General features: G+C 35.9%; 2 protein-coding genes across 6 annotated transcripts in view; one reads left to right on the top strand and one right to left on the bottom strand.

Moving 5' to 3' along the window:
* Positions 1-13452, top strand: part of LOC131155349 (autophagy-related protein 2) — a 45821-nt gene extending 32369 nt beyond the window's left edge. For 2 of the 5 annotated variants that reach the window (XM_058108409.1, XM_058108412.1), the window contains exons 9-14: positions 2214-2321; positions 2413-2545; positions 9895-10097; positions 11885-12081; positions 12165-12492; positions 13084-13452. In XM_058108409.1, the coding sequence (XP_057964392.1) occupies positions 2214-2321; positions 2413-2545; positions 9895-10097; positions 11885-12081; positions 12165-12237 (714 nt within the window). In that variant the 3' untranslated portion in view covers positions 12238-12492; positions 13084-13452. Of the gene's footprint in view, positions 1-2213; positions 2322-2412; positions 2546-9894; positions 10098-11884; positions 12082-12164 lie in introns of all 5 variants that reach the window. The other 3 variants (XM_058108413.1, XM_058108414.1, XM_058108410.1) reach the window with 2 other exon arrangements.
* Positions 13453-14121: 669 nt separating this feature from the next.
* LOC131156369 (uncharacterized) lies at positions 14122-15361 on the bottom strand. The gene is made up of 2 exons (XM_058109999.1): positions 14816-15361; positions 14122-14600 (listed from the first exon to the last, which is right to left on the bottom strand). The coding sequence occupies exons 1-2, from the start codon at positions 15257-15259 to the stop codon at positions 14547-14549; spliced, it is 498 nt and encodes a 165-aa protein (XP_057965982.1). The 5' UTR covers positions 15260-15361; the 3' UTR covers positions 14122-14546.
* Positions 15362-25342: the final 9981 nt, after the last annotated feature.

Here is a 25342-nt window from a genome sequence, read left to right on the forward strand (position 1 = left end):
TTGGTTGCCACGTGTGCATGTTCAGTATGTGCACTTCTTAAAATCAAACAAATATTATTTTCCTGTTTCTTTCTTAGGTAGGGCTTGGTGCAATGATAAAAGGGATGATCATTTCATGAGAAGTTGCCAAAGGTTAAAGTTGTCACCTTTAACCCTTTGTAGGACTCCCTTGATGAGTTTGTGGGGCTTTTATGCTTTTGTTTTTCAGAGTTTACTTGCATTCTTGTTGAATGAATTAGGTTTTATTTATTGTAAACAAGATAATTTTCTTGCTGATAAAAAATACAAGGTTGATATACAATTATGTTATGATATAGATTTAAATCTATAAGTTTGAAAACAACTTAAGTTTATAAAACACAGTTGTTATTATTGGACTGAACTAAAAAATTAGGCATATTTGGTTGTATTTGGGAAATCCAAACTTGACATGCATTATATACAATATCATATTTTTGTTAAGGTAAGCTCTTCATGTCACTAAGCATTATGTACAATATCATATTTTTGTTAAGATAATTTCTTCATGTCGCTATGTTTGTGTATGCATGCATTATAATATATTTTTATTATGTGTATAAATATAATTAGATGGCGTTATTTTTTGTTTCAATTTGGATGTTTGAATATATAATAAAATTTGAACTTGAATATTATGTTTACAGATCTGTTGAATTCTGGTTCAAGTACAGATTCTTGTACATGCAATCAGACTCAAACTTGGATGTTGCAGAATTCACACTTGCAATACAAACTCAAACCTCAATAACTTAAAGCTGCTTCAAATAAATGGTTGTAGATTCATAAATTCTCAAGGATTGTGAAATGCTTTGATGCTGAAATCCAGAACAGCTTAAATGTTTCTCATGAGTTCTCTTGGTCCTTTCTAAGAATATAAAGGCTGTAGGAGAATGAGACTCCAAAATATGCTACATTATTATTCATTTTTTAATGAAAAAAATGATGCTACATTATTTATAAAAGCTTTGATAAGGCCTATTGAAATCTGATGAATTGTATGGAAATAGTTTCAAACTAGTGGTGGTAGGGGAAAGTGTGGAAGCTGAAGGAAAATTGATATACCTTTGTTTTCATATTCTGGTGCAACAAGATGTAGGGTATATGGGGAATAACTGATTGACAATTCATTTAATGGTATGAGCTAAAATCATCTTTCTTGCTTCTTTATGGTCCCCTGCTGCTGGGGCTTTTGAAGCACTCTGCCTAACTTACATTCAGTGAGATTGGAAAGTATTGTTGTACTGATTTTTCCTATTTTCTTTTAGTTTTTGTTGATTAGGAGGTTGCCACTTCTATTCTCTCTCCCTCCTTCTCTCTCTCTCTCTCTCTCTCTCTCTCTCTCTCTCTCTCTCTCTCTCCTCTTTATAAATTTGTTCTTTTATTATAAAAAAACATTTTATTCAATGGTGAGGCTTTGAAAAAGAAAATTAAATAATTTGTAAGTTCCATTGATTTAATTTTTCAGTTTCAACACAATATTGAAGCTCTTTAGAACTTGACACAGCATTTCCTTTTTTTCTTCTCTCTTCTTTTCTACATATAATATAATAATTATCTGTTCATCTATCCACTAATTTATTTTGATGAGTGCTCTTTCCTCGACACCAATAATTTTCTTTGTAGTACAGTTTGTTTGTAAAGAAGAAATAGGTGCTATACTATTGTTCAAATTCTCCTGATATTTTGCTGCATTTTTCTTTTAATATTTTGAAACTTAGTTTTGTGAATGAGGTGTGAATGAGGTGCCAGTGACTCTTGCACCTTTAGGTATGCGTGAGCATGTATAGGCCTTAAAAGCTAGTTCTTTGATCAGTAGTTATGTAAGAAGCTTTTCACTCTTCATAGCCTAATAGAAATTATTGGTCCATTCTTCTAACTACTTAATACTTGAGGTGAAGTCATATCATAAATCGACATGATAGATTGGATTTTCTTTGAGATACTGGGTTCAACTGTTGATGCAAATAGACTGCTGATTCCATCAAATGTGCAGCATCTAACTTTTGTTGCTTGTTTGTCATCCTTTCCAAGGTGGCAGCATTTTAGCTCTTTTTTTTGTGTGTTGATGAAGTGGTAACTCACAATTTCCCTCTCCTTTTCTTGGTGATATAAACTAGCAGTTTTATTTAGCCAGTTGTGTTTATGATTTTGGAACAAACTGTTCTGACATAACTCTCTGAATTTTAATGCAGGGGATTGAACTACAGCTAAAACATGTTCATGCTGTTGGTGTGTATGGCTGGGGCAGCATTTTTGAAACCATAGTAGGTGAATGGTTAGAAGATATTTCTCAGAATCAGGTTCAGTTTACTCTTTGAGAATGTTATGATTTCTCTTTACTCTTCTCTATATCCTGCATGCATGTTATGAACGAGATATTCTATTATATAGATTCATAAGCTGCTGCAAGGCCTTCCAACCATTCGATCGTTGGTTGCTGTCAGTTCTGGTGCTGCAAAGCTGGTTTCTTTGCCTGTTAAAAGCTACAGGAAGGACCGCAGATTACTCAAGGGAATGCAAAGAGGTAAACATTGGTTGGAGCTAATGTTATATATACTACCATACATCACTCTTATGAGCTAATGTTTGATTCTTTTGCATGAAATCTTAAAAATTCTGAACTTCTTTTGGAGCTTTAGCATTTAAGCTCCTTTGGAAGTTAGAGAACATCAGTGGGATTTTCAGTATAAGTAATGATAGATATTTCTTCAGTAGATAGCTACTAAAATCTGTTACTGCTTCAATTTAAAAGTAAAAGAAGGGTAAACATGCAAATAAAGTTGTATTGGAAGCAAAAACCCTGATATCTCTTGTTGTATGAGCACAGTTTAGATTTATGCCGATAGGCATACTCCTCTTTTTGTCACATGGGATAAATGGATAATGTTAACCAGGTGTATGCAAAAATAATATTAGAAACCAGAATAGATTGATTGTTTAAATTGCAGTAATTTGATTTCCTCAAGTTAATAGACCTTCAGCTTTGGACAAGTATTTGTATGCATAGTCACGAACGGGTGCTGCCCATGTACAGCACAATCAAAGAAGAACTGAACAGGCAAACGATCTCTCTTCATAATATCAACAAGGGATTTATGTGCATATAGTGCCTTTTGAATGCCACATGTATTGGCTAAGAGAGTAGATAGTAGGGGTAGGCATGGTTCAGTTAACTGAACCATGACCCCCAAACTGTTACCGAACCGAAGTTTTGGTTCTCTAGAAAATGTGAACAGAAATTGAACTGTTTGAAACAGTTAGCTGAAATTCGGTTAACCGAATTTTGGACGAATATCCAATGGTTAATCTAACTGAACCGTTAAATTCAAGTAAAATTTTAAATTTACCAGAACTGATGGAATTTGCATTGACAGATAACCAAATAGTTACATGCATAATTATCCTAACAATAACAATTAATAATAATATTTTAAATAAACATTCAAGGAAGAAATGAAAACTAGGACAAAATGAGATCTGGTCATGACAAGAAAAATACTGCAAATTTAAAACCAAACAATAAAGTCTATACCGAGAATAAAGGACTTATGGATCTGGTCCAGTGCTATTGTGCTAATAGCTAATGTACTCTACTAGAGCTTGAACCTTGCTGCAAGAACACAAAGTGAACATAAAACCAAAACCGATGAGCAATGGCGGATGAATCTTAAACCATGGCAGTGGGCCATTGCAGAGAGAGAGAGAGGGAGATAGGTTACCATGGTTTGTAGTTTGCACTTTGGTGCGAAGTGCTACCTTGTTGGATCTGCGAGTGGCATTTGCTGACGATGGGTGGCGAATAGGCCACAGTGAGCGAGGAGGGTGATGGGTGACAGCGAGCGATGCCGACAATGGGCGACAGCAAGCGATGGCAGCCAATGGGCAATGGCGCACTGGAGTTGTATGAGTTCTGAGTGGTGATTGTGTGTTTGCATCTGCAGGGAGTAGGGTTTTCTTTGGGCTTAGGGGAAGATTGAAGAGGAATAAAGGCTGAGGCAGTACCACAGCACAGAATGGCATGTGTAGGGAAAGTTTGAAAGAAAGATTTGAGATTTGATTTTTGCTTTTGGCTTAGTGGGTTCCAGGCTTCCAGCTGTAGCATTAGCATGTATGTTAAATTATTTAAAAATTAAATAATATATAATAAATATTATATATTTATATTGTTTTGGTTTGGTTCGGTTAACTGCGGTTAATGAAGCTATCAAAACCGAAACAGAACTGGAAAAACGGTTAACCAGTTTTTGGGTTTGATTTTACGGTTCGATTCGGTTTTTTGGCTTTTCATGTCCACCCCTAGTAGATGGCATAAAAAAAAAAAAAAAATTCCACCAGTCCCCGATCCTGTTCCTTATAGATGGTTGGCCAAACATAATAGGATAATCAGTCCTATACTATTCAGTCCAGTTTGATCCACAAAACCTTTTGCCTAAGGATCTGTTCTCTGTGATCACCTTTATACTTAAATTTTTGATTAATTATGCATTTTCTTTGCCCATCATGCACTATTTTTTATTTTATTTTATAAACAAACAATTTACAAAAAGAAGAAATAGAGAACACAGTGGGGCAAGGACAAGGCATCCTCAGGCATACAAGAACCAGAAACAAAAAAAAGATCATAAACTAAGGGGCTGTTTGTTATTATTTGTATTTGCTGTTTTCATTGCAGTGTAGTGAAGAAACTTGTAATTACAGGTTTACAGCGCATTTGTCTGCCCTGCTAATTTTCTGTTTCTTTTGGTCAGTTTTTTAGCTGTTGTGGCCAAAATTGACAATCAGATTTTATGATTCTCAGTTGCTGTGGCAATCTTGTTGCCACAATCTAATATTCAGAATTCACCTTGGTGGATTAACTAATTCTATACACAAATTTATAATAAAAAAATTAAATAAAAAGCCCATGTGAAAAATGTCCATGAAGTTTCTGAAATTTTGAAAAAATAATAAAAATCATTCAAAAATATTTTTACCAAATTTCAATTGTCTCAATACAACAGGATTGTTGTTGAAGTACTAGAAAGTGTGTTGAAAAATATAATAATTAAATTTCTATTTATTATTATACTATTTTCTAATTTCTACTTTTTGCATTTTTATTATTTCATATTTTTTAACTGTTATTCGATTTAAGACAAAAATGAAAGAAACCGTTTGTTTCATTAAGTGTTAGCTTTGGTGCAATCTCAAGAGGGGGGGGGGTGAATTGGTATTTAAAAATTTTATTCCCTAGGTCAATCCACTAACAATAGTATTACACAAGCCTAAGGTCAATCTAGTGCATGTAAAGTAAATCAATGTAAATATACTACGGAATTTAAACTGCAAATGAAATATAACCAAGCATGCACAATAAAGTAGTAGAGGAGATGACACCCAGAAATGTTATCGAGGTTCGGCAAACTACCTACGTTCCCGCCTTGGCTAACAAGTACAAGGATTACCACTATAGGCTCACTTAACGGGTGGAGCAACACCTAAACAATCAAGTCAATTAGCACAGGGCTGACCTCAACCTTTACAATCAGGTCAATTAACACAGGGTTGACCTCAACCTATACAATCCTTTTTAGTTGGATTATCGCCCCCTCAGGCCCCGCCTGGAATACAACAAATTTCTCAATAAAATTTGTGTACAACAAATGTGCTTCTCAACTAAGCAGATATGTACTACAATACACACAGTATAATCAATGTACTACCCAAAAGATAGGATTTGATAAGCTCAGTGTAGTCTAAGTGTCTACTCTCAAATAATTATGCAAATATTGTAATCAGAGTGTGAGAGTGTAAATGATATGATCTTTGTGTCAAATAATGATTTCAATCATAATGCATAAACAAAGATCACAAGCACACTTCAAATATCTCAATAAATAATTTTTCTTAATATAAACCACAAGAGGTATTCAAAAATGGTTTGTAAAAATTTATTTGATCTTTGTATCAAGATGATAATCTCAATCAAAAGGTATAACAAAGATTTTTTAGCACTCAAGCAAATATCTCAATATATATATATATCTCAAATATGAGTTCAAGAGTTATTTTGAAAAAGATTTCTAAAATATTTTAGCAATCAAAACACAATATGAACTCTTGAGTATTGCAATGAAAATGCAAAACTCAGAAGCTCTAAGAAGTTTTTCTACGGAAGACTTATTTGCGAAGCCCCCTAGAAAAACTAGAAGCTTACTCTCAAAGAAAAATTAATTTCAATCAAAACGAGCAAGTGAGAGTTTAAGCTTGGTGAGATGAACACAAGAGCACTCTTACTAAGTGATATTTGCAATATGGATGAGTAAGAGTGAGAGTATAAAACTTGAATATGAAATATAGGCCTTTTGAGATTCAAAGGATATTTGCTAATTATATTTACTAATCTTATGCTAATTTTTGCAAGTGAAGGGGTATATACTATATATAGACTTCCCTATGATTAAGGCCGTCCAGGACACATAGGGAATTATTATAAATGTTTTAATACATTTTAATACAATTAATCCCGTTTAAATATTTTAACCACAGTAAAAATAATAGGACAACCCGAGAGCACTGGTCGACCAAAGACAGGTTCGATTGACTGAGTTGTGCAAGTTTGGTCGACCGGGCATAATTTGAACTAACAGTTCGGTCGACCAAACATGGCGTCCCAAAGGCGATTTTTCTTTTCTTCGCGGTTCGGTCGACCGGGAGCTTTTGAACTAAGTAGTTCGGTCGACTGGAGTGTTGAGTTCTCACACGTGGGAACTCGGTCGAACAGGTGATTGGCATACAATTTTGGCTCGGTCGACCGTATGGTCAAACGGTTGACTTTGAGAGAGTTCGGTCGACCTGGTGTGAATGAATTGGCCGCGTTCGGTCGACCCTGCAGTGGTCAAAGTGTTGACCCGGTCCCGGTTCGGTCGACCGGGTGATATTGTACTTGAGCAGTATGGTCGACCGAAGATGCATCTTAAGTGCATTTCGGTTCTGTTTAATCATGTGATCACCCATTCCATTTAACCAAATATACATATGCATGTGTGGGTGTCCTAGAGCCATTCTAAGTCCTTTTTTAGGACACCAAAAAAATCCGGCGTCGGTTGATCGGGTCAACTGAATGGTGTTTCCTAAGATCCATCTATGGTCTTGAGTTTATCCATCCTACCATGCAGGTAAGACATTAATTATTACAAACCATGTTCCTATGTTACTATTACAGACACAAATAAAAGATTAAATTACAATGCAACATGAAATAATTTTCAGGGTCTTCAAGTCCTCACTTTATGTGCCATGTGCGTGCACCATATGATACTTCCGATTGGTCTTGTACACAAACTCATCAACCATTAAATATTAGTGTATTTGTCATAATCAAAACAGGATATGACCAATAAGGTCAACATTAAGATTAAAATTTTTTAGTTTCGAAAAGTATTAACCAAACAGGTTGTTAGTTTTCAGTTTTCAGTTTTTGTTTTTGTTTTCTTAATGGATTTTTTTTTCATTAAGAATAAAAAAATTACAAAAAGGGAGGATAAGAAATCCTCCTTTGAAGAAAAGAGAACAAAGAAAAAAAATTTAAAATCAAAATAACATAAAAAAACACAGACAACCAGTCCCACTGTAAATCCGAAAGGGCAAAAGACACTAACCTCCCTTAAGGTGACAAAAAGACAGGGACCTACCTCGAGGCTTCAAAAATTCTAAAAACCTCTCCTGAGGTTTCGAAAATATCACAGACCTCCCCTGAGGGTTGCCAAAAGACACAAGCCTCCCCTTATATTTTGCAAAAAGACAAGTCTTTTGGGGGGAGGTTTGTGTCTTTTTGGCAAACCTCAAGAGAAGTGGCATTTTTGAAACCTCAAGAGAGGTCAATGGAAATTTTGAAACCTCAAGGAAGGTCTCTGTCTTTCTACCAAACCTCAGGGGAGATGAGTGTTTTTTGCCCAATCCAAAAACATGCTCCTTCAAAATAGCCTCTTGCAAAAGCACGAAGCAAATCCATATGGTGAATCTTATCCTAGAGCATAGAACACATCATCTTCTTCTCGGTGCTTTCATTTCTAACCAAATACCCCATTAAACAGTGAAAAAACGCACATCTATACCAAGTGGAGCCATCTCTACTCCAACAGAATCCTGTAGAGGAAATAGCCAACTTCACCAATTGCAAGCAAAACCAGTTCTCTACACCCCACCCCACCCCACCCAAAAATAAATAAATAAAAACAAAATAAACAAACAACTTATTCCATACCATTCACGAGAAAGAATGGTGCAGCTGTGCAGGAAAGAATGAGAAGATTCTTTTTACAGTTTTTAGTTTTCATTTATGATTTGATTTCCATAAATTTTTAATAGAGATATGACTCAGATATCAAACAACCTTTAACTTATAGTTACCCGGATTGCTGCAGCCGCCCTCTTAAACTGCAATCAGTGTCGTAGCAACCCTCTTAAACTGCAATCTGTCATACATAACTACATACTCAATTCACAATGCATTTGTATTCTTTGTCAATTGGGATCATGATGTATCCTTATGAACTGTTGTTGCCACTAGAAATTTGCAGAAGATGTTGCTGAGAGAAACACTAGGAGTTGTTTGTAGAGGGAGAACAGGGAGCGAGACGACTAGTAATGAAATTTTCTGCCTTGTCATATTTTGTTTATTATATTTTAGATTATTGATTTTCTGACCATGTGAAAACACCAAGGATTAGAGTGGAAACTGGAAACAAATAACAGAGGGGGAGGTTACTAATAGTTGATATATTTTTGATATTTGCACTTTTTTTTTTTTTGGAAAAATGAGTTAGATACCCACTTGGTTTGGTTGTTGTCATAGGGTTTGGTTTTGACTGTTCCTCCCTGAGTTATTTTTGAAAACTGTGACTAATTTTTGGATTGATTCTTTTGATTGATTAATCGATTTAGGCTATGTTTGTGTAAATTAAAATGTATTTTAAAAACTAAATTCAGAAAAAATCTTATTTGTTCACTGATAGTTTAATACAAATTTTGATTTTCTTCTACACACTAATGATTGAAATAGTGTACCAGGCACTGCCAGCTATGGAGCCCAATTAAATGTTTCTAAATGCACGATGATTTGAATTCTGAAATAGCATAAAATTAAGCCTACCCACTGTGTATCGCAAACCTAACTAAGTGTTTGTACTCCATCCTCGCACCTGTGCCATGACCTAAAGAAGTACCACACAGGTAATTATAAACTAAACAACATCATAAGACTGGTAAGGCACAGCTCTCCCATCTCTCTCCAACTCAGTTAGAAAAATTCATTGGTAGAACACCAAAGTGAAGCATGGATGACCAACCTATACCAAATCAAACTGGCAGAAATATTAGATCTATTGAAGATTCTTGTATTATGCTCAAACCAAATACACCAAATTACTGCATGAGCAGCACACTCCCAAAAAGCCTTCCTCTTCTTTTTCTCAAAGCCCCTGAATCAAAGTATATATATGTTCGGGAGGACAGGCTTAATGCTTCCCAAGAATCACAAACAAGTTGTTTTAAATATCCCAGGGATTGGAACAATACAAAAATAATGTGAACTAATTCCCCCACTCCATTAGTATAGCACACCCACGTTAGAGATAATGCATTATTTGAGCCTCTCTTAAGAAAATCATTTGAGTTGATTCCATTAAGGATTGTAATCCATGTGGAAGTATTTATTTTAGGTGGAATCTTCATCTGTGATGGAAAAGAAATAGCCTCAGGTACATGAATCAAATGAGTGAGGAAATATTTGCAAGAGAAAGCATTTTGGTCATTAGCTTTCTCTCACACCATCTTTAATCTTTAACAAGGTAGTTATTGAAGGTAATAATGGTGCAGCTATTTTCTTTCTAGGCACAATTGCATTTCTTCGAAGTATTTCTCTTGAAGCTGTTGGATTGGGATTACATTTGGCAGCAGGAGCTCATGACATTTTGCTTCAAGCAGAATGTATTCTAGCAAGCATTCCTCCAACTGTGTCATGGCCAGTAACAAGCAGAATAAAAACAGATGTGAGATATAATCAGCCTAAAGATGCTCAACAAGGACTCCAACAGGTACATGCTTTAGGACATTTCTATCTTTACTTAGCCTTATCGTTTTGATGGAAATGTTTTTGTGGAATGCTTTTTCTTGAAATGTTTTTAAATTGTAGTGAACTTGTATATTTCTGTCAGCTGATTGGCCACAGTTAGCCTTATCGTTTTGATGGAAATGTTTTTGTGGAATGCTTTTTCTTGAAATGTTTTTAAATTTTAATGAACTTGTATATTTCTGTCAACTGATTGGACACAGTAAGTTTTCCTCAGTCATCATGATAAACATCATTGAGATGAATGATCATTCCTTAATGGCAATTGTCTGTCACTGCAGGCCCTATAATCTGAGGATTTTAAATGCTCAGGTGGCTTTTTTAATATGCATTAGCTGCCTGTTCAGTTGTAGAAAACATTTTTCATTTTCTATTTTAATTTTCCAAATAATTACAAAAGACCACCATGTTTTCTGTTTTTCCAACATTTGTATAGAAAAGGTGGAAAGCAAATTAAATGAAAAATTATAATTCATTACATATAATACCAAATAAAAAAATAATAATTGGAGAACTCGTGAGGTAAGGTTTTATTTTACTATAATATAAGATCAATGAGTATGTGGATTCTTAAGATGTAATTTGCATTTTTGAACACAAGTTCTCTCTCTCTCTCTCTCTTTCTCTCTCTCTGTGTTGCCGTCTTTTTTTTGGCCATTCTTGTTAGTATTTCTTCTACTTCTTTTAATGTTGCTTGTTTTTTTATTTTTCATGAAATTGTTGAAAAAGGTGTTCTGTTTTGAAATTTTTTGTTGAATTTTTTCAATGTTGATTGAAATTTCTCAAAATATAGTTGCAATTTTGTTTGTAGTCCAAAATTTTTATCCAACATCCAGTAATTCTATAAAATTTTCCCTTTTCTTTATTTTTTGTTTTTAGCTGTTAGTCCCTGCTATTTTTCGACCAATTATTCAAATTGTGATTCTTAAAGCAAAAATGCCCAGTAATGTGGTGTGGTGATCATCATTTACTGGAGTGACTTCTGGAAGCCACATTCTATTTCAGTCCCAGCTGAGCAGGTTTCTGCAACATAATCTTTTTTGAAGAGAAGCTTTGCATACACCTGAAGATATAGCTTATGGTTCAATGCTGCTTTGTTCTTATTTTGATGGCCTGTATGGTATTTTCCCTGTTTTGATTCTACTGCATGAACAAATATGCATCTGCCTGAATTTATGAGCTTAAATGTGTAATTGTCATTGTTGATTCAGTTGGGAAGTATTTTTGAGTACCATATTGGTCTTTTGAAAGCATTCTGTTATTAATCTGGAATTAAGATGTTGTCAGTTTTATGAAATTTGAAATGGAGGATCACAGATTAAAATGTTGATTCTTGTTTGTAATATTCAATATATAATCATAATTTCTGGACACGTGTTGAGAGTTATCTTGATTTGAGGGTTACTGCTTGCAAAGTAGAGCTTTAAAATCAAGAATTCACTTCCAGAAGATATTAGTTCATTTCTATGGAGACTTCATATTGCATTATTAAATATGCAATTGTCAATGAAGTCTCTCATAGGCCCCTGGTACTTAAAGGTTGCATGATGTGTTTAAGCACAATGATTTTGCTATATGCCTGGAAATGATTTCTACAATGCATTTCATCGGCATGTTAATTGTGTGAAGTCATTGAACAAGAGATGTGCCCCCAGGGGGGAGGGCGGCAGAGATGTGCCCCAAGGGGGGAGGTGTTTTAATTCCTGTGGGGCATAACTGTTTCAAAAAGTATTAATTTTCTTAAGCTGACAGGCTTGTGAGAGTCTCAGTGATGGCCTGGGAAGATCAGCTTCTGCTTTAGTTCAAGCACCCTTGAAATCATATCAGCGTGGTGCTGGTGCAGGATCTGCTTTGGCAACTGCTGTTCGGGCTGCTCCGGCTGCTGCTATTGCTCCAGCTTCTGCTGCTGCAGGTGCTGTACATTTTGCTCTTCTTGGTGTCAGAAACAGGTCAGTTCTCCATTATTTGTTTTAATGCTCATTTCTAACTGACTCTAATATTTTAAGATTAATTGGTGCTAATCACGCTGCAGCCTTGATCCTGAGCATAAGAGAGAGTCCATTGAGAAATATTTGGGTCCCGCTCAGCCTTGGGAACAAAGTTAATGGTTCATTAGCCTGTATAGCATTTGTTATTTGCATTTAGTTGAAATTTCTCTGGCGTTGGCAACCTGAATTTTTCTGTGAACGATTCCTCCCTTGTCTGTTTCACACGTTTTGTGATGTTAAAAGAGTGTCCAGGGGAGTGGAATCATGACTGAAATATTGAAGAGTTGTTGCTTCCCTTGAGAAAGAAAAGAAGGCAAAAAGAACTACTGAAGAGCCTTTTCTGGTTGCCGAGTTGGAGCTTCCTGTAAAAATGTGAGTTTAACCTTGCCTGACTTCTGTACATTAGTGTATGCATTGGCTAAGTTATTGGAGAACATATCTTATCTAGTAGTTGTGGGACAGGCTGCTGTTGTTATATTCATAAATGCAAAAAGGAGAAGGGGAAAAAAAATCATACAAATAGGGGGAAAAATCCCTTGGTTATATTTGTGGCTTCTTAACTGTTATTTTGAAACTGTTAATGGCACTAGTAACTTGTCAAGGAAAATAATAATGCCATAAAGTAGTAATAGCAGCTGATATTCTAGATATAGATAGTGTGTATAGTGTGTGTTGTTTTTGAATATTATTTTGGTGACATCAGATTATTTTTGAAAATTAGATCCTTAATATGGTAATTGAAAGTATGGGTAACAAAAGTCACCACCTTTTATAATGCCCGTAGCTGCCTATACATCACAACCTCTTGAGTCAACATCATTAAGTAGGCCTTGCATAATGATGCCTTGAAAATCATCTTGATTCCTTCTGATTGAGCTGCTTGTTTTATTATTGTCATTCTACTGTTACCATTCCCAAATTCTTTTGAAAGCTGAACGTTCAATGCATTTTGATTGATTGCAGATGTACAATTCCAAGAATTATTGAACAGATTCTTTTCCGTCTCAGCAAAGAGGACGGTGTTCTGCAACCCTGTACATAGTGTACATAGGAATCACTCCAGATATGTCACTCGAATAGATGAGCCTTGTAATTATATTGATTTGGTAGGCCTTTGTAACTTATCCTTACAAACAGATTGGTAGTGTAGTCATTTTTTTTAGAAGCCTCCATTATAATGTATGCTGCTTGTTTGTTGTACAAAATTTATCAGTGTTTCTTGATAGCCATTCTTCTGTGGTCATATTTTCCTTGTTATTTTGTAAAATCTTACGGGGATAATGTGACGTTGCTGATTAGTTACTGGAATGTTTTCACTGTTTGCTTCGGAAAGATTTGCCTACTCAGAATTTGATGAACTGCGGGCAGGGGATTAGACTAATGTTCTTTTGTACTTTATCCTATGGAAGTTGGATGGAAATTATAGAGATCAGACCATTGGTTCCCAGTTGGGGGTCATTTTCTTAGACAATCATGCCTTCTCAGAAGGAAAATTGCTTGAGGGAACTGGCTGCATTTCTGAATCACGTCTTTTGTTATAGCCATCCGTGGACACCACGTATACCAAATAAAATCACAACTATCTGTTAAAAAGTATCATGAACTAGGGAAGAAAATCCATGTAGTCATAACCCAGATGCCTGCACAAGGCATCCATGCCAGTTCACTACCACATTCTGAAGCAGTGGCGTGGTCAGGGAGATGGTTTCAAACACTGCGGTACTAGAAAAGGAAAAAACTCTCAACATCCTGCCTAGTGATTGTACAATTTTGAATTTGTTACCCTGATGCCACCTTGTTCAATGAATTTTTATGTTTGTATATATATATATAAAATATTTGGGTTACTGTGCTAAAATATGACTTTTCTTGCTAGGTATGACTTTAATAAAAACACCAACCCTAGATTTCTTGCAATCCATATCCAATGGAGAGAAATTGGAATCATTGGTACTAATAAGATATGCACTCGGTACATGAAAACAAAATCTAGATGAAGGGTGGCATCTGAAATGACTAATCTTTATTATTTTATTCAAGGAGACAAGATACAAAAAAAAAAAAAAAGAAGTTCCAAACCAAGCTAGAGTTCTTAAAGGTTTGGTATCTAAGAATCAGAAGGAATAAAATTGGATTTGATTACTTCATTTTTACATCTTCATCATACAATTTTTACTTCACTTCATTTGGCTTTAACTCATTTCGTTACTGCATATTAAACATCACTGGATAGGTTACACATGGGCTCAAAGACGAATACAACAGTGAACAAACGCCAAAATATTTTGGGTTTTGGATCTCCATAGCATCTAAATTTTTCTATGTTGGACAGAAAAATGTGTACCCTTTCTCCCTCCCTCTGTCCCTGAAGTTGCCAATATGCTTCCAAAGTGTCGATTTCACCTTGTTAATCATCAACGATGTCATCACATTCCAGACCCCAATTCTTGGTAGCTTGATCCTCCTTCACTTAACAGTTCCTGTAACCGAAAAATAAAGAACCAAATAAAAGACAAAAAAAAAGAGGGTTTAAAAGAAAAAAAAAAATGAATTCACTAAACAGTTCCTGAAACAAAAAAATAAAGAACCAAATAAAAGTGGGTTTAAAAGAAAAAAAAAAAAAACTAACACAACGAAAAAATGAATGGATTTTTTCATTTGCTGCTTCCAATCTATCTACATTTTCTAAACTCACCTGCACTGTCCTGCTAGGCTGCACCTCCTCATGAATCAACATGCCACGCCCCTTTCCCTCAGCATTTGCTTTCTTAGACAAATTATGGACTCTCTTTAGACCCAACCACTCCTTCCGGCGGCCTGAACCCTTCGCCATGCTCATTGGCGCATCCTCAAAGCCATCGTCGTCGACGAGGAGTTCATCTCTCAGGGTCTTCTTCCTTATCTGCTTACTATTGGTACAATTTTCCTTGAGAGGCAACAACTTTCCTTTGAAGAAAAGCTCATCTGCAGACATCATGGAGTCATTTCTCACAGAGAATTCGAAATCCGAAGAAACTGGAGCTTCTCTGTAGCTGAACTCGGGCTTGAAAATTTGCTGGGTGTCCGCAAAATCATTGGAAAAGGAGATTCTAGGGCTCAAAGAAGAGGAAGAGAGGGTGTGTTGGTCTTTGTTGAACATGTTTAATTAAGCAGCATGCATATATGCTTTTTAATCTGAGCGCACTCTCATCACTTCACATGCAGATGGTTGTATTTAAATTGGGGAGAGGTAGCTTGTTTTACGTGACTGCATGTTCCCACATTGTTAATTGGTAAGTAGTCATCTCATGTTACTGTCACTTTTGTCTCTTTGTGTTATTATTATATCATTATTAAATTTTACATCTGTCTTTTCTCGAGTAGAAAACCGCCAATGAAACCATTTTGATATTGGCGTGATAAATGTACCGAACCTGTTAGGCATGTGAATGTCTACAACGTAAATGACACTCTATGGGGGCGTGGCTCTTTCGGTTTATTGTTTTCCTTTGTTTTATCTTGCTCATTTGAAGGAGGTCTGTCTTAATTTTGCCCCTTCTTTTATACTCTGATTTTTATTTAGTTATTTATCTTTTAGGTTTTTTTGGTTTGTATTGAATTTCACATGAGGCGATGTGACATATATCTAATCCATTAGAATCCCACTTGAAGCATAATTGATTGATAGGACGGAGGATTTTTGCAGAGAGTATTGCCTGGCTAGTGCTAAGTCATAGAGATATTTTGGGCCAAAGGTATTAATGCAACTATTCCTAAATGCAATAATATATACGTGATTCATCAAAGATTAGAGAACTACTAGGATAAAAGGATATATTTAATCTTACTATGTTATCATCATTTTGTTATATTAGGTTGCATCATCTTTGCTTAAGATAATTTTTCTTGTATCGAGGGTAGATGAGATTTTGTAATTTTTTTTCTTTTTCCTTTGCGGAGTTCATTTCATGATTTCTCATTCTCTCACCTCCAAATTCTATTTGGTTTCTCATCCTTCTTAATTATTTTATTTTGTATTCTTCATTCCTCAGTCATTATTATTCTTGCTACTGACTATACAACTTAAATCCACTCCCTTAATTACATTCTTGACCATTTCCTTGCAAGTTATCATCTCGAAAAGTTTTTCTTGGAATTTCATTTTGGCATGCTTAATGGGACTGTCTTGTTATAAAGTATCATAAACAAGGAGAATGTTCTCTAGGAACTAATTTCAAACTCTCCATTGATTCATACTAATGGTTTTGGTTAAGCAAAATAGATGACACTATTGTTAGCACCGGAGGAGTCCATGAATGAGCTTGATACACATGCGTGAGCACTAATTTGATCCAAAAGCTTAAACCTATTGGGTCTTGGACCCAATGATGTATATAAACATCCATCATCCACTCAATTTTTCAATGTAGGACAAACTCTCCGATGAAATTCTCAACAATCTCTCATTCACTTGTGAGTTCTAATTGCTTCCCCTTGAACATAATCCGTCTCCCTCATGGGAGTAAGTCAAACTCTCCAATAGTTGCTCAAGTGGACCTTACCACCGCGCCTTATGTGTCTCGAATTGCATTCTACGTGCCTCTAAATCAATCTTACTTTCCATGTCTTGACCCTATTCGGATCTATCTTTTAGGCCTAAATGATCCTTATTGGTCTTGGTCACACAATTGGTCCTCCAACTGTTAGCACGTCAGAAGAATTAGCTTCACATCTCAACTTTTTTACAATGTTGCGCACCCAGAATTACGAACCATTGGCTCTGATACCACTTGTTAGCACTAGAGGAACCTATGGGTGGGCTTGATACATATGGGTGAGCACCAATTTGACCCAAAAGCTTAAGCCTATTGGGTCTTGGACCCAACCATGTATATAAGAACCCATCCACTCAATTTTTCCAATGTGAGATAAACTCAAAAGTGGAATCCTCAACAACTATCCAGCCTAGCTTCCAATGGGCCACATGATGTTAATCACATGTCACTATTGCCAACTTCGCAGGGGATATCTATCACGTGGAGGCTTTTTCTTGCACATTATAAGGCAACAGACACTTGCATATTCCACAAAATAGCAACCATTTTGTAGACAATCTTTGATCATGCACATGCTAGAAACCAACTATGGGAGAGTGGGTCTTTTAATTTATTGTTTTCCTTTGTTTTATCTTGCTTATTTGAAGGAGGCCTATCTTAATTCCCCCTTTTTATACTCTAATGTTTATTTATTTATATATCTTTTAGGTTTTTTGGGGTTGGGTTAGAGTGGTGTTTGTATTGAATTTCACATGAGGTGACATGACAGTTATTTGACCGACTAGAATCAAAATTTAAGTATAATTAACTAAGAAAGGGTGTTTGTAGAAAGTTTTGCCCAGACAGTGCTAACTAAATCCTTAGTCATAGAGATATTTTTGGGCGAAGGTATAGTGACTATTCCTAAATGAAATCATATATATACAATTTGTCAAAGGTTAGAAAACAATTGAGATAAAAGGATGTTTGTAATCTTCCTATGTTACAATCATTTTGTTATATTAGGTTGTCATCATCTTTGCTTAAGATTGTTTTTCTTGTACTGAGGGTAGATGTGATTTTGTAATTTTTTTTTCTTTTTCTTTTGCAAAATTCATTTCATGATCTCTCTCTCTCTCTCTCTCTCTCTCCCTCCCTCCCTCTCTCTCTCTCTCTCTCTCTCTCTCTCTCTCTCTCTCTCTCTCTCTCTCTCTCTCTCAAAATTCTCTTTGTTTCTCATCCTCTTTAATTATTTTCATTTTGTATCCTCCGTTCTTCAGTCATTATTGTTCTTGCTACTAACTATGCAATTTAAATCTAGTCCCCCAATTGCATTCTTGATCAAGTTATTATCTTGAAAGTTTTCTTTAAGTATCATTTTGGCTTGCTCAGCTCAATAGGACTATGAGTCCCAAAAACAAGAAGAAGAATATTCTTCAAGTAATATTTTTAGATTCATTGAACCTTACTATGATGAAATGGTTGTGGCCAAAAAAAAAGTAGATGTCACTGTCAAGCCTAGCTTCCAATGGGCAACATCATGTCAATCATATGTCACTATTGCCAACTTCACAAAGGATATTTGTCAACACCAGGTTTTGTCTGAGTTGTCAATGAAAAAGGTTCCCAAACAATAATAAATTTGAAAAAAAGGGAAAAAATAAATAAAAATACAAGATACAGAGTCATCACCTTATTATTATTTTTTTTAAAAAAATAAAGGGAAAATAAAAAAAAATCCTGAAAAAGGTATGCAAAAAACAGATTTTGAGTTGAGTATATTTATGCATAGGGAAGATGATTAACTAACCATCTTAGTGCTGATTAGCCAACGAACGGCCTTATCGGTACCCATTCAAAGAACAGTGATCACAATTATATATGTGTTGTCTTCAAAAAGAAAAGAAACAAAAAGATAAAAGAGAAAAGACCCCTTTTGGTCTTCTAGTGTTTACTATACGAACACTCCATCATGGTTTTGAGGAGCTTAGAGAATTAATCTAAAAGGGGTTGATCATAGAACCTAAATATTGATGAAAACATGGTAATGATGATGACTATAATGATGGATGATGAAAACAGTTGGTTGGAAAAAGTTAAACTTGTATTACTGATTCAAAAATCATAGTTTAATAAATAGGTCACAAGACTTGTATTACCGGTCTTTAAATGAAAAGGAGTGAAAACAAAGGGTTTTGAAAAGAGGTTTTGAGTTGAAAAGTGTAATGAGATGCATGAGTTTTGAAAAAGTTAGGGCTTCATCATCGATCTATCAAAATTAAGAAAAACACTAAAGGAAAACACATGTTTTTTGAATTTTTTGAAAGCATTTTTTAGAAAAAAGAAAAGATTCTGACACTGGACAAACAAACAATCATGGCTCGTTTGACCTAACCCTGTTGGTTAGATTCATATTCTTTCTTGAATCATACAATTTTTGAAGGTTAAAAACTCATATCATGCCTAGAAATAAGGAGAGAAAAACATTATACAGAAAAATCCTCCCTTTTATTTTATCATATGCTAGAATTAGACTTTGGGAACCAAGAGACGAAAACTCATATTTTTAAAAATTTTCACAATTTTTAAATTTTTTGGGATTTCCAATATAATGACAAGTTTAAATAAATAATACACACACTAAAACACACTCATACACTTATATATTTTACGTACACACACACACATACATATTTTTACATGCATACATAGATAAATACATGCATATATATATACTATATAAACTTAATACATATATAAATACACACCTATATGTGTGTGTGTGTATATATAAATGCACACATCCATGCATGCGCGCGCGCACACACACACATATATGAATATACATAAATACACACACCTACATATACATATAATACACATATATAAATAAATGGATATATACTAATATATAAATACATACACACTACAAAAAAAATTATTTTTTAGTGACGAAAATATCAGTGATGCTTTCAATTTCGTCAACAAAAACCGTCACTAATACTTATACTATTAGTGACGGTTTTAAGAACTGTCACTAATAATGCATTTATTGACGAGGAAAAAGGTCAAGAATATTAGTGACGGTTCCCATAAATTGTCACTAAAAGTTTGTTATTAGTGATGGTTTAGAAAAACCGTCACTAATAGTCTTATATTAGTTTGATTCATTAATCATAGGTATATGTTAAATTCTTTAATGAACTAGAACATGTTATGACTTCAATGGACTGGCCAAAGGTTACCAAGTACAGAGGATTCGTTTCTTTGCAGTCTCACCGAGAAGAAATTATCCTTGACCTCTATAAGTCGATTCAAGATCCCCAAAGGGATGCCATTCATGGTGATATGATTCGGTAAGAATATAAAAGGTTTATCAATTCAATTGTTTAGTATTGTTCTTTCCCCCCTTTGCCTCAATTGTACTTCAATTTTTTTCCGAGGGAATTATTAATAGCATTTAAGAGATCATCTGGGCACAAACCTTACAGAATAATATTCTATAGGTAAATTTACTTGTGGCATGTTTGTTGATATTCGTTTAGAAGTTTGATGGTGTTTTACCATTTATTGCATGCTTGTTTGACATTTTTTATGTTTGAAATTATGTTGACTGAATTTTTTGGCTCTCAAGTCGATGGGGCTTGGGTGATGTAGTTATTGTCAAAGCTGCATTGCGGTAGTAATTTTTTGCAAGACTGGTCATTGGTACAAAATTTTTATGTTCGATTTTAAATGGCAAAATATTAGTGACGATTCTTATAAACCGTCACTAATAGTCTGTAATTAGTGACGGTATAGAAAAACTGTCACTATAGTCTTATATCAGTGACAATTTTTAGAACCGTCACTAATGATGTTTTTTTCTTTTTTTGGGTAAAAGAGGGCGGCACCTCTTTTCTTTATTAGAAAACCCCTCACTTATGGCAAAATAATACCGTGGTTCCAGCAAAACAAGTTACAAATAGATTAAAACGAAACGTAACAAAACGACACATTAGACTCTTAAATTAGGAAGACCAATTTTGTTAGCCAAAGAAGGAAGAATAAGCACCTAGGAAAGCCCCGCTGCAATCTCGAATCATACCACCCCCTCCACATGTCCCTGGGTTTCCACAGCAACTACCATCTACGTTCAACTTTACGAACCCAACCCGAGGGTTCCCCCACCTAACAACACAAAGAGTCCGTGCCTTTAGAGTGATAATTGGAATCTCAAGAGCACTTAGAACTTTGCTATCCTGAGTTGAAAGGGATCTACTTGATCTCATATTCTTCGAAATCCTCCTAAGCCATACCTTGATTGCCAACCAAACTCCTTCAGCCGATTCCTTAGCACCTTCCATTTGGAATCTACATCGACGCACCCAAAGTCTCCAAGTTATTAAACTCAGCAAGATACCAATGATTACACCCCTTTGAGTCAATTTCTTAGCATAAGTAAACCATTGTTGAACACAACAGATCCAAGAAACTGCATTCGTACAAGGAACCCCCAAGGCTGTAACGGCAAAATCCCAAACCTTCACAGCAATCTTGCTCGAGCAAAGCACATGATTCAAGGTTTCTATTTGCCCCAGCTCACAACAGTTACACCGAGAAGCAAGGGCAATTCCCAAGGATTGAACTTTCTCATCCAACGGCAAGCTGTCAAAACGAGCTTTCCAAGCACATATGCCGACGTACTTTGGCAAAAGATTGTGCCACAACCAATCCATATTCCTTACATGTGGCCCTTTGACTCTAATTAAATCCCATGCACTTGAGGACTTCCTTTATCATTGAGTTTTCAAATTAGAATATCCTCACCTAGTCTCCCACAAGCAATATTCTGTATGACTTCTTCGGCTTCGTCATTAGCAACCAACTCCGCTAAGTGCTGCCTATCCCAGGCACCATCCACCCACACATATTTAATATTAAGCAGAGGGTTTTGAATATTGTTAAATTGCAAACCCAACCAATTATCAAACCAAAATGAACCCTTGCCATTCTTTACCTTCAGTTGCACGCTCTCCATCACCTGAGGTAAGACCCGCATGAATGATTTTCAAAATCGAGAACTCGAGTCTTTAGAAACCACCATGGAGATATGTCCTTGTTTCACATATTTAGCACGAAATAATTTTGTCCAAAGATAGTCTAAAGTCACGAGCCTCCATGCAAATTTCATATGTAGAAATTTTTTAACTTCACCAAAATCATGAACACCTAATCCACCCTCACTAGTGGGCTTGCACAGTTTAGACCACGAGCACCACTTCATTTTCGACTTTCCATTTATCTCACCCAAAAAGAAAATTGAGAGGATAGGATTAATCTTCTTGTGGATTGCCTTTGAAATATCCAATACCGCCAACAAATGAGTGGCCATACAAGTGAGAACATGCATGCTTTAAAAGATTTAGACAACCACCTTGCGAGAGCATCTTTAGCTTCCACCCCGCCACCTTACTTTTTATTTTTCGAACCTATGGATCCAAGGATCTAATCATAAAGTGCCCAGAAACAAGTGGGACACCTAAGTAAGTGACCAGGAAAACACCCTCCACAAATATCGTTAATCTTATCAGACTCTGCCTTTGCCACATTGGAATTTTCTTTGAAAAGAAGATAGCTATTTTTTCTTTGCTAATCATTTGGCTAGATCACTGCTCATAGATACCCAAAACTTTAATAAGACGCCGCATGGATTGTTTCTCCCCATTAAGAAATATCAAAATGTCATCTGTATAGAGTAAATGTGAAATCAAAGCCCCCAAAGGGTGAGAAAAACAGCCAATACGCCCCTCCTCGAAGTTTTTCTGCAGCAATCAAGATAAAACCTCCTCCATGACAATAAAAAGATAAGTCGATAATGGGTCTCCCAACCTTAAGCCTCTGGTAGGTTTTAAGAATCCTTTGTAAGAACCATTTATCATAATAGAAAACCAAGGAGCTTGAATATATTCAGCCACCAACTTACAAAAATGTGAAGAGAAACCAAAACCCTATAACACCTGAAGTAAAAAATCCAGTCGACCCAATCATAAGCCTTTTACGTATCAATTTTCACTATAATACTACCACCTACATCTTTTTTTTTTCTTCAAAGAGTGCACCATCCCCTGAACAAGAGTAATATTTTCAAATATACTTCAGCCTAGCATGAACGCCCCTTGCGCTGGCGATATTATTCGGGTAAGTAAACTAGTCATGTGCGGTACAATGATCTTAGAAAAAATCTTGTAAGAACCAGAACAAAGGCTAATGGGGCGGAACTTATCAAAACTTCTTGGATCCTACACCTTCAGAATAAGCACTATATACAAAGAGGAATAAAACCTTGGTAGATTAGTGCCATTAAAGAAATCCTTGGTGGCCTCTAATAGGTCTTCTTTAACCACATCCTAACATGAAATAAAAAAAGCTGAACCAAAACCATCAGGACCTGGGCTACTATTTTTAGGAATGGAAAAAAGTGCAGTTTTTACCTCTTCCTCTGACAGATCTTGACAAAGAAGCTCATTTTCCTCTTCAGCAATAACCTTCTCTAGTCTAGTATGGTTGATAAGTCGGCCACTTCATGATTTCTTACTTCTGTTAAAAAATCTTGAAAGTAAGTTGCTGCTAAATGAATGCTCTCTCGTGAGTTTAACATACTCCCATCCGCAAGATTCATGTTAGAAATCATAGAATTCTTCCTTCTTTGCTTTAACACTGCATGAAAAAAATTTGAATTTTGGTTTCTTTAACCCAAGAATTTTTTGCTTGTTGTGCCAATCTAGTCTCCTCCCTTTGTTCCCATATTTCCAGTTCTAGCTTGGTGAGAAGATATTCCATTTCAATGCTCGGGTCAGAATCACATAGCATTTGATTTTCTAGGACTTCCAAACTTTCCTAAAGCTCCTTAATATTCTGATCTACATGCCCAAAAACCTTCATATTCCATGCTCTAAGAGCTATCTTTGTTTTTTCAGTTTGGCTGCAAGCTTCAAAATACCCTGGGCCTATACCGGCTCAACCCACGCCTTCGTCACACAGTCAATAAAAGAATCATGTGAACACCACATATTTTGAAAATGAAAAGGTGACAAGCCATACCTCATCTCTAATTTGTCAAAATTGATAACCATAAGACTATGATCCGACGACTTCCTCATTAGATACTCCAAATGAGCATTAGGGAAGGTGTTAGAGAAACTTGTATTCATAACTGCTCTATCAAGCCTTGCCCAGCTGCGAGAGTAACCTTCATGAGCATTACACCATGAAGCACACAAAGGGCTCATCTTCCTCCTTCAACACAGCAGCCGGAAGAAGAGACGAGAGGTTGAAGGAGGAGCAGCACAGGGAGACTAAGACAGTAGCCAGGGAAAAAGAAAAGAGAAAGAGAAGGAGAATTCGAGAGAGGAGTTGAAGAGAAACGAAAAGAGAGGAAGAGAAGATAGGGAAAGGGAGACTTAGGAGAGAAGAGAGGGGAGAAGAGGGAGAAGAGAAAGGGGAGTGAGGCTGGGAGAATGGGGAGTTCGAGGAGGAGAGGGTGCTTCCAGAAGAAAGAAAAAAAAAAAGAAATTTAAAGCTCCCTTTTGGGGAGCCCTACCCAGTGCCACACGAGGAGAATGACCCGGCTGCATGGCCGAGTCAAATAACATATTATTATTATTATTATTATTATTATTATTATTTCTTTTCCCGTAGTGTCTGCAAAACCTGCCTTAAATGTATATCGTCCTCTTTATAGCTTATTGAATAGACTAGTACATCATCAATAAAAACAACCACAAACTGATCTAAATATGGATGAAAAAACTTATTCATCAAATCCATAAATATCGCAGGAGCATTCGTCATGCCAAATGACATAACAAGGAACTTGTAATTCCCATATTTGGTTCTAAAAGCCGTCTTCGATACATCTTCTGCTTTCACCTTTACCTAATGGTAGCTTGACCTGAGATCGGTCTTGGAATACACCCGTGTACCCTGGAGCTGGTCAAACAAATCATCGATACGGGGTAGAGGATACTTGTTCTTGATGGTAACTTTATTAATCTCTCTGTAGTCTATGCACATCCTCATAGACCCGTCCTTCTTTTTCACAAATAATACTGGAGCTCCCCAAGGAGATGCACTAGGACGTATGAAGCCCTTATCAAGTAAATCATGTAACTGATCTTTCAGTTTTGCCAACTCTGCTGGCGCCATTCGGTATGGTGCTTTAGAGATTGGCGCTGTACCTGGAAGTAGATCAATAGGAAAATCTACCTCTCAATCAGGTGGCAAACCCGGCAATTCATCTAGAAACACATCAGTAAACTCTTTTACTGCTGGCATACTGGTGAGCTTCACTTCATTTCCTATTGTTTCCTTCACGAAGGCCAAAAATCCCTGATAACCACTCAAGAGCAATCTCCTCACCTGAACAGATGAAACCATTTGAGGTAGAGATTGCACTCGTGACCCTATAAATCTGAATTCTACTTTTCCTTGCGGTCTAAAGATTACTTCTCTCGTTCGACAATCTATAATGGCAGAATTAGCTACTAGCCAATCCATGCCGAAGATGATATCAAATCCATGCATATCCAGCACCACCAAATCAGCAGATAGAATCCTCCCCTGAACATCAACTGGACAACCACGAAGCACCCTACTACATCTCACTACTGACCTAGTCGGTGTAACTACTAATAATTCAATATCTAATGTCTGTGTTTCAGTCCCAC

Source organism: Malania oleifera, chromosome 5 (assembly GCF_029873635.1).
Source record: "Malania oleifera isolate guangnan ecotype guangnan chromosome 5, ASM2987363v1, whole genome shotgun sequence".
Taxonomy (NCBI): Eukaryota; Viridiplantae; Streptophyta; class Magnoliopsida; order Santalales; family Ximeniaceae; genus Malania; species Malania oleifera.